Raw genomic sequence first — 10549 nt, 5'->3', positions numbered from 1 at the left:
TGGTTCATGAAATTCGTGCACGGGAGCGTGTGTCCCTCAGCCCAGCCTGCACCCTCTCCAATCTGGGACTCCTCAAGGGATGTCCGACTGCCCGTTTAGGCCCGATCCCGGTAGGATCAGGCCTAAACGGGCAGTTGGACATCCCTCTCACAATCCAGGACTGCTGGGTCCCAACTGCTCGCCTGCCTGCCTTCCTAATTGCCCCTAACTACTCCCCTGCCAGCCTGATAGATGCCTAACTGCTCCCCTGCCAGCCTGTTTGCCCCTAACTGCCCTCACCTGCAGGCCTGGTCACCCCTAACTGCCCTCCCCTACAGGCCTGGATCCCCCCGAACTGCCCTTCCCTGCAGGCCTGGTCACCCCTAACTGCCCTCCCCTGTAGGCTTGATCTCCCCCAACTGCCCTCCCTTGCAGGCCTGGTCCTTCCCAACTGCCCTCCCCTGCTGGCCTGATCGCCCCCAACTGCTCTCCCTTGCAAACCTGGTCCCTCCCAACTGCCCTCCCCTGCTGGCCATCTTGTGTCCACATGGGGGCAGTCATCTTTGACCACATGGGGGCAGCCATCTTGTGTGTTGGAGTGATGGTCAATTTGCATATCATTCTTTTATTAGATAGTATTAAGGCCTGGTGCATGGGTGGGGGTTTGCCCTGAAGGGTGTCCCGGATCAGGGTGGGGGTTCCCTTGGGGCATGGGATGGCCTGGGCGAGGGGCCTGTGGTGGTTTGCAGGCCGGCCACGCCCCCCCAGTGACTCAAGCAGAGGCCCTGGTATCTGGGATTTATTTATCTTCTATAATTGAAACTTTCTAGCCTTGAGCGGAGCCAAGCCTCCTGCTTGCTCCGTGGCCACAGCCATTTTTGTTGGGATTTATTTATCTTCTATAATTGAAACTTTGTAGCCTTAAGCGGAGGCCAAGGCAGGCCAGGGCAGGTGGAAAGCTTGGCTTCCTCCATTGCCGGGGAAACCCAAGCCTCCTGCTCTCTCTGTGGCCACAGCCATCTTGGTTGGGTTAATTTGCATACCCACTCCTGATTGGCTGGTGGGTGAGGGTTGTGGGTATAGCAGAGGTACAGTCAATTTGCATATTACTTTTTATTAGATAGGATATATATATATATATATATATATATATATATATATATATACACACACACACACACACACACACACAGAGATTATTATATATCCATATATCTCCTTACTCTGTCAACTGAGAGGGCCTAGAAGCAATGTTATCCCAACAGTAATGAGTACACCTAGCACCCAGATCCTGGTTTTTAATACTATTTTCCAACTTAAGGTATCAGGACTCCTTGGAGAAATGGTTAGTTCTAGAACTTGGGTAGGAAATATGCAAAACTAGTATATCTTGTAGTGCCAGAAAGAGTTACTTACACACACACACACACACACACACACACACACACACACACACACATATCAAATAGATACAAAAGCCAACTGAAAGAGCTCCCTATGGCCAAAATTAAAACGGGTGCAATCAAAACATTAAAAGTAGCATTAGATTATAATCTAAAGTATCAAATAAATATTAATGAGACCATGCTGATATAAATAAATGAATAAAAGGGGGAGAAGTCAAATATCCCATGCAGAATTCCAAATAATTTTGAAGATAGTCTACCCTCAAGTAGGTAGAACACTCCACTCCTTAAGTGTGGACTGTGCATAGTGACTTTCTTCCAAAGAGTACATATAGCCCTGGCCAGCATTGCTCAGGGACAGGAGGCAACTAACTGATTTGTCTCTCTCAGATTGATGTTTCTCTCCTCCCTCTCTCTCTCCTTCCCCCTCCCTCCCACCCTCTCTAAAAATCAATGCAAAAAATATCCTCCCATGAGGATTAACAACAACAAAAAAAAGAGTATATACAATATGGAAAAGGAGATATAAAAGAGTAACTTTACCATGGAGAATCCTGGCAAACACTACCTCAGTCAGGTGACCAAAGTTAACATCAACAGTGATAATACTGATAGTATATATCCTTTATATGATGTGATGAGAATGGCACTTTATCTCTGTGGTCCTCTTCCTAAAAGCACTTAACCCCTGTTAATCACAAGAAAAAAATCAAGCAAACCGAAATTATGGGACATTATTCTTTTTTAAAATACATTTTTATTGATTTCAGAGAGGAAGGGAGAGGGAGATATAGAAACATCAATGATGAGAGAAAGCTACTGATCAGTACCTCCACACAGGGGATCGAGCCTGCAACCAGGGCATGTGCCTGACCAGGAATCAAACCATGACCTCCTGGCTCATAGGTCAACTCTCAACCACTGAGCCATGCCAGCTGGGCAAATTGTGGGACATTACACAAAATACCCAACCAGTACCTCTCAAGGGTGTCAAGGGCATCAAAAACAGAAAAAGTCTGAGAAACGTCACAGCCAAGAGGAGCCTGGATGGGATCCTGGGACAGAAAAAGGACATTAGGGAAAAACTGAGGAAATATGTATACAATGTATACTTTGGTAAATAATAATGTATTAATATTGGTTCATTGTTGCAAATATACCATACTATTTAAATGTTAACAATAGGGGATATTGAGTCTGGTGGGTGTGGCTCAGTTGGTTAGTCATTGTACTGTGCACTGAAAGGTTGCTGGTTCAATTCCAGTCAGGGCACATGCCTGACTTTCCTGGCTTGATCCCCAGTAGGGGTCGTGCAAGAGAGAGCTGATCATGTTTCCCTCTCACATCAATATTTTCTCTCTCTCTAAAAATCAATTTAAAAATAGGGGCTATTGAGTATGGGGTACACAGAACTCTACCATCTTCGCAATAATTCTGTAAAAATCTACGACTGCCCTAAAATAACTTTATTTTGAAAACAATATAAATTAACAAAAGGCTAATGAAGAACCGGGGCGGAGGAGGGGGAGGACCACATGGGCCTGTTAAAATGGTAAGGCAGAGCTTAACAGAAATTTCCTGGGAGACTATTCCTTCTAAGAAGAAAAGAGTCAGCAGACAAGAGATTAACAGGTGAGAATAGCACAGCATCTGGTCACTCAGATTTTTCTCCTGGCTCAAACTCCAGTATCTAAATCTAGTGGAGATTGCTGTATGCAAAAACACACACAAACCAACGAAAAACTTGGAAAGGAGTGTTTTCTAGGAACTTTATAAAATATTAAGGTCCAAGTGACAAATGGGTACTACCCACCTGAGTTAGGGTTAACTCTATTATAGACAGAGAATTCTCCACCCTTCTGTTGAAATACTGTACTGCTTTAGTCCATCATGATCTCCAGCCCACCAACAATAGGGGCCTTAGGAGGGTGCAGGACCCATGAGACGAGGCACAGTGCCCAAGAGACATGGCATTAACCAGGAAAGAGTGGCAACTACCCTCAGCTACCTGGCGTTATTCCTGGACACAAGTGGAACCTCCATTAATCCTCTTCCAAACATCAAAAACAGGGAAAATTCCGGGGCTCTGGTCCTGCTAGTGCAGGGGAGAGGGTAGTAGCCAGCTAGCCCAATACGCCATACTCAGTATCTCATCTGATCTTCTCCACAGTCCTGGAAGGTAAGTTTTATCCCCAAATCACAGATGACAAGACTATCCCTTGCAACAATGCATATGTAACTATGAGGTTGATTCTGCCACAACTTTGAGTCCCAGAAGTAATGTTTTACTTACCATTTCATATGCTGATAACAAGAATTTTAAGTGTCCCCAGATTTTTCATAAGCACTGAACTGTTCTTTTGATTGCTTGGTATTGTTTTCCAATTTTTTATCTTTCATTATTTTTATGATGAAAGTAATATGAACAAAAAAATTACCCACAGATAACCACTATTAATCTTTTAGTAGACACAGCTTTCAGAGTTTTTTTCTTGTACATAGATCATTAGGTCAACATCTTTGCAGGTTTACAAAAATGGACTGATGCCATATATATGGTTCTACAAACTTTTCTTTTTAATTTTACAATGCATCATAAACATTATTCCATGCAATGGACAAAGATCTGCTACTGAAACATAGAGGGCTGCAGTTGGATAACAAGAGTGACTACTAAAGCAAAATATTAGCATAAGGTTAAAGCCCTGGGCCTGGCAAATGCCTGCCATGGGCACTACACAAAAGGAATGTCTTCAAAGCCCCTTTGTGGGGCCCTACAGCCACCCCTGAGTTCCCTAGGGCCTCTGGGGTGGAAGGGGTCCTGTAAACTTTTTTGCATCCACATAAACCCCCCCAATTTCTGTCTGGTTTTCTTCACCTCATCCTCTACCCTAGCCATCTCGTCAAATTCTCTTATCATCTCCTCATTGCTCAAATGCATATCGTGTATGGCCTCTTTGTATTCCTTGAGGCACTGAGCCAGCCCCTTGTTGGTTTTTCTTTTGGCTTTCCTGGGCACATCATCCCCAGCTGGGCGCTTTCCTCCAGCCCTTGGTTCGATAGCTGGTTTTCCTTCTTCTTTTGGCTTTCCCTCACTCTCTGGTTTTCCTTCTTCTTTTGGTTTTCCCTGGCTCTCTGACTTTCCCTCTATCACTGGTTTTCCCTCCTTCTCTGGCTTCTCCTTATCCTCTAGTATTTCCTCATCTTCTGTCTCTCCCCTGTTTTCTATCTTTCCTTCATTTTCTAACTTTTCCTTGTCTTCCAGAGTATCAGCTACTTCTGGCTTTGCAGCATTCTGAGGCTGTTCATTTTCCATCTTTCCTTGATTCTCAGGCATTCCTTCATTTACACTGCAGAGTTTTTCCATGTTGAGATGTCCCCTCCTTTTCCTGTCCTGGGGGTGGGATGAGGGGGAGGGAGGAGATACAGAGGAGACAAGGGAGACTGAGGACTTAGGGGTGGAATGCAGGTCTGGATAGTACTGGCATCTTGCCCCTTGTCAGGGTTCCCCTAACCGGGCCCCGCCCTCCTCTGCCACCCTTTCCTCACCATTCCTTCCACACACGTGAGCCAACCATTTCTCTGGCAGGCCCTGCCATTTTCTCTACATTTGCTCGGCGTGGCAGTGTGTGTGTAAATGTGTTGGAGGTGGACAGTGGGGCCCCAAATTCTGCTTGGGACGTGCCGCCCACACTCCCCACCCCTTTGGGACACCCCTCCTTTAACTGACCTGCAGGAATTCTGGACAGGTTCCTTCCTTTTATAGCCTAGCCGAGTGCTGAGAACAACAGACACGCAGACCTGCAGACAGAAAGGGGAGACAGGAGCTGAGCGTTCGGAGGATGCACGGGACTCCAATACCTTCCCTGAATCCTGGCCCTAGTCACCCAACGTTTTCCTCCCCGACCTCCTCTGCTCCCCACACCGCAGGCGCCATTTCTTTTCAAGCCTGGGGCGCCAGATCAGGATGTTTTCCACCCTAATTTTGGATCTCTGCGTCCTTCTCTCCCTGAGGCAACTCGCCTCCCCACCATGAAGGTCAACTTTTTTCTCTACGCACAGAGTAGGCGAGGGGGTTAATCTCCACGGTCTCCCTGCTGGAGTGTCCCCCAGTTCACCATCTCCGGCTCCAAAATGGACGGAGGGCAGCGAGAAGGGGGTGCAGAGAAAGGGGGCATGGGTGCTTGGGGATGTCCGCCTTCCCCACCCTCCACACATCGGCCGCTCGCTCCCTCTTAGTCATTTCCCCACCGCCATCTCTAGCTACAGTCAGGCCGGCTTCCCTCCACCCCTTCCCCATCCCCAACCTTTTTCCTTTCCGTGCCCATTCCTTCTCGCCCATTCCAGTATTTCGCAGGCAGCGAAAAAGGCCCTCGCACTGACCTCAAAGAACCTGGAGCAACAATTAGGAGTTCGCAGACAGCTCCGGGTCCGACCACAGCGAAGGAGGGCGGGCACCCGGACTGATGCCCACAGCTGCGCCCGGCAGGTCACGTGAGCGTGCGTTTCCCCCCCCCCCCCCGAGCCCCGCCCATTAGCCGGGGACTGCCAGCCACAGACCGCCTCTTTCCCCCAGGTCCCCCTTTACCTCCCTGGGCCCTTTTGTCCTTTACCTCTTCTTGAGAAGTTTGTCAAAGAAAGAATTTTAATGAAAACCGCGGAGACTTTTTTTCTTCAATGGGTTGGGCTGCCCAGGGGAAGAGTCTTAAGAATATTGCTCTTCAATTCCATTGAAAGAACGTAGACCAACCCACATAAAACGGTAAGAATGTGAACTTTAAATATTGTACAAAGAGTAGAATGTTGCATTGAGAAAAAAATAGGAACAATATTTCCCTCAAAATGAAATGTTTCTTTTTTCCTTACATGCACAAACATAAATTTTCTAATGAATTAGTATTTAATCTAAATGAAATTATATTTGAGGCAAAATAAAAGAATGATTGCATATAACACAATGACCAGACCATATATGACAATAGAACTGTAACCCGCAACCTCTACAGCAAGCAGCCCAAGAAGCCAAACAGCCTCTGCTTCAAACTTCAGGACTTGAGCAATGACTGCAGCCAACCCAGTCATAAAAAATGCCTTGCTTCTAGTTAACGTTCCTCCAGGTTCCTCATGCCAATGACCTCCAATCAGAATTACCTGAAGCCTTCCCTGTTTTCTCTCTAAAGCTTTCCTATTCCCCTGCCTGCCTTTAAGTTTGCCAAACACAAGTGAAAGTGGCTGACTCTCTTGTTATAACAAGATCTGAATTAAGTAGCCACCGTTTCCACATAAGCTTTTTGTGTGGAAGGCTTTTAAAAATATAATAACAGAGGTGAACACTTAAGGAAAACAGTGCCCTAGCCGGCATCGATATTTCTCTCTGTCTTTCCCTCTCTCTTCCACTCTCTCTCTAAAATCAATGGAAAATTATCCTCTGGGTGAGGATTAAAAAAAGAGAAAAAAAGGACAACAGTGATAGGTTTGATTACAAGAAACTGTGTAATAGATTTGTTGAAGGATTGGGGAACACATGTACTTTTCCCTGCCCTTGTTGAGTGTGTTTGTAAAATTTTTCTGAAGGGCAATTTTCTATATGGTTTAAAAATAAAATTATTTGCCCTAGCCAGTTTGTCTCAGTGGATAGAGCATCAGCCTGCAGACCAAAGGGCACATACCTTGGTTGCAGGCTTCTCCCTGGCCCCGGCCCTGGTCTAGGGCTTACAGGAGGCAACCAATCAATGTGTTTCTCTCACATCGATGTTTCTCTCTGTCTTTCCCTCTCTCTTCCACTCTCCCTAAAAATCAATGGAAAAATACCCTCAGGTGAGGATTAACAAAATAAAAATATTTGATATTTTGGTTCAGTAATTCCACTGTCAATATTTTTCCAGGGAGATAATAATGCGTTAAAATATAATCTTATGTTTTAAAATTCCCATAACAATTGTTTATTATACATTTATTCTTTGCTGAAACTAAGGCTTCAGGAGTGATTCTGTAGGCTTTGTTTATAATGGGGGGAAATGGAACATCAAAATTTTCCATCAGTACAGATTAGTTATATAATCTTCTTAGTACATTTGTTTACCTTGGTTATCTTTGGATACTTGGTTTAGAAAAATAATCATTTTTTATGTTAAGTGCTCAATACACAGTAAATATAATAACTGTCATAATCCCAAGGGAGAGGGAGAGACAGATAGAAACATCAGTGATGAGAGAGAATCATTGACTGGCTGCCTCCTGCATGCCTCCACTGGCGATCAAGCCAGCAGCTAGGGCATGTGCCCTGATTAGGAATCAAACAGTGACCTCCTGGTTCATAAGTCGATTCTCAACCACTGAACCATGCTGGCTGGGTGGGAACTCATATTTCTTTCTTTTAAAAAAATCTTTATTATTGAGACTATTGCAGATGCCACCCACCCCCATTGTCCCCTCCACCCAGTTCCTGCCCAGCCCCAGGCCTTCACTACCCTACTGTCTATGTCCATAGGTAAGATCTTTGGTTAATTTCTTCCCCCTTCCCTCTGAGATTCCATGCTTCCATGCCTCTAAGTTTGTTTTATTCGCCAGTTTATTTTGTTCATTAGATTTTTTATTGATTTATTTTGATTTTTAGATTTGATTGTTGATAGATATGTATTTGTTGCCATTTTATTGTTTATATTTTTCTTCTTCTTCTTCTTCTTCTTCTTCTTCTTCTTCTTCTTCTTCTTCTTCTTCTTCTTCTCCTCCTCCTCCTCCTCCTCCTCCTCCTCCTCCTCCTCCTCCTCCTCCTATACCCTTCAACATTTCATATAATACTTGTTTGGGTTTGGGACTCTTTGCACTTCCTGGACTTGTAAGTCTATTTCTTTCACCAGGTGGGGGAAGTTTTCTGTCATTATTTCTTCAAAGAGGTTTTCAATTTCTTGCTCTCTCTCTTCTTCTTCTGGCACCCCCATAATGCCAATGTTGGTATGCCTGACGTTGTCCCAGAGGCTCCTTACATTATCTACATATTTTTGGATTCTTTTATCTTTTTGCTCTTCTGATTGAGTGTTTTGTTTTGTTTTGTTTTTGCTTCCTCATATTCCAAATTGTTGACTTTATTCCCAGAATCCTCTACTCTACTGTTGAATCCCTGCAAATTGTTCTTTATTTCAGTTAGTGTATGCTTAATTTCATGTCATTGAAATTCTCACTAAGGTCCTTGAAAGTCTCACTAAGTTCCTTGAAGCTCTCATGAAGATCCTTGAGTAACCTTGTAACCGTAGTTTTGAACTCTGTATCCAGTAGTTTGCTTGCTTCCATTTCTTTCATTAGTGACATGTTTCTTTGTCTCTGCATTTTGGCTGCTTCCCTGTGTTTGTTTCTATGTATTAGGTAGAGCTACTATGTCTCCTGGAATTGGTAGAGTGGCTTTGGGTAGTAGATGTCCTGTAGGGCCCAGTGGCTCAACCTCTCTAGTTACCTGAGCTAGGGACTCTAGATGCACCCTGTGTGGGCTGTGTGCACAGTCTTATAGTTGAGCCTAGGTTGCTGTTGGCATCTCTGGGAGGAGTTGACCTCCAAGCAAACTGGCTGTGATTGCAATGGGAGAGCTGCTATGCAGGAGGCAAGGCCCAACTGTGAAACAAGGCAGGCTGGTGCTAGTGCCAGGTCTTGGGTCTTTTATTGATAGGTTTGGGAGATTATTAGCTTTAGATGAGGTCATGAGGGTGGGGTCCTTTTCATGGGATTAGTACTCTTAAAGGAAGAGATCCCAGCTGCAGCTTGTTTGAGAGATTTTAGCAAAGTCTGAAGCCTGCACCAGGACATGCCATCCATATGGAAAAGCTGCTGCAAACTGGTTGGGTGGGGCTGAAAATTGGATGGGGTGGGGTCTTAGGGACTCCCAATTGTGGAGTTAACAGTGTGTTCCATGCTGATGGAGACTCAGATATGGCTGCCAGTCAGCCCTGCAACAGGAAAGATCCCAGCACAGGAACAATGACCCCTGCAAGTATGCCCTGTTTGGGAGAAAGCTGCCCCTGGGTTCCTTCTGCCTTTCCCAGACAGTCCAGTTCCTCTCCATATGTGTCTGGGTCCCCCAGAGCTGCCGGGTGTGAGGTATTGAGTTCATGTGCACTCGTGCTCCAGTCCTGTAAAAGGAACAGCTGGGTCTCCAGCAGCCTCTGTGTCTGTTAGCCACAATGCCTGCTGGTTTTTACAGCCTATAGTTACAGAGATTTCTCCTCCCAGTTCTGGAACTCTGGGCTGGGGGTCTGGTGTGGACCCGGGATCCCTTGCTCTCACAGGCAGCCTCTGCAGAGATGATCTTCCTCCTGATTTAAAAAACAGCCTATATGGGTGCCAGACCAGCCCAGCCTGTGCCTCTGTCCCTCCTTCCAATTTCAGTGTGCTTTCTTCTTTACTTCTCTAGTTGTAGGATTTCCATTCAGCCAGATTTCAGCTGGTCTGGATGATGGTTGTTCTGTATTTTAGTTGTAATTTTGATGTGGTTGTGGGAGGTGGCAAGTACATGCATTTACTTACACTGCCATCTTGGTTCCTCAGAAACTCATATTTCAACAAAGCAGAATGACTTATAAAGCTACAATCTTAACTGAGTTTAGTACTGGAACAAGCATAGTAAGAGGAATAAAACAGAGAGACCCAACTAACATCCCCAAATATAAAGTGTTTAGTATGTGATAAAGAAGCATTTCTGATCAGTTGTAAAAATTAGGTTATTGCAGAAAGTATATTTGTAACACCGGGGGTCTTGATCCAGCACCTAGAAGGGTTCAGGAACCTGGAGAAGGCACTGTGCATAAATTAATCAAGAGTCCAGAGATGAAACATAATTTTGAAAGGCATCATGGGGAGTCAGAGAAGACTTAGCTAAAGGAACCAAGTTCTCCTTGTCTCAGGACCCCTTGCTTTTTATTAACACAATTTGTCCTAAGGCAAGGTGGAGATATACACATCAAAAGGTAGGGTTAGGTACAGAATTCATTGTCAGATTGGGGAATTGCCTTCGGCTGTTCAGGTGTTTGGCCAACAGGAGGCAATAACATGTAGATTGAGATGCCCTCAGCTGTCTGACAGCAAGCAATCATTTTATGCATGCTTTTCAGGTTTGGGGAAATGCCTTTAGCCATTCCCAGATGATTCAGCCCTGCTGATCTGCTGGAATTGGCTTC

The 10549-nt window shown here is 44.9% G+C and overlaps 1 protein-coding gene across 2 annotated transcripts; it reads right to left on the bottom strand.

Annotated features, from left to right (window-relative positions):
* Positions 1-2131: 2131 nt before the first annotated feature.
* On the bottom strand, positions 2132-5900 carry TCEAL4 (transcription elongation factor A like 4). Of its 2 annotated transcripts, none has more exons than XM_080652781.1 (4): positions 5769-5900; positions 5116-5186; positions 3679-4779; positions 2132-2440 (listed from the first exon to the last, which is right to left on the bottom strand). In XM_080652781.1, exon 3 carries the CDS (start codon positions 4750-4752, stop codon positions 4120-4122), a length of 633 nt encoding a protein of 210 aa, XP_080508907.1. In that variant the 5' UTR covers positions 4753-4779; positions 5116-5186; positions 5769-5900; the 3' UTR covers positions 2132-2440; positions 3679-4119. The 2 variants fall into 2 exon arrangements, with proteins under 2 accessions (XP_080508907.1, XP_080508908.1); XM_080652782.1 differs by lacking the exon at positions 5769-5900 and adding an exon at positions 5693-5753.
* Positions 5901-10549: the final 4649 nt, after the last annotated feature.

The sequence above is a fragment of the Plecotus auritus genome, assembly GCF_963455305.1.
Source record: "Plecotus auritus genome assembly, chromosome: X".
Classification (NCBI taxonomy): Eukaryota; Metazoa; Chordata; class Mammalia; order Chiroptera; family Vespertilionidae; genus Plecotus; species Plecotus auritus.
This window is presented reverse-complemented; position numbering and strand designations above follow the sequence as displayed.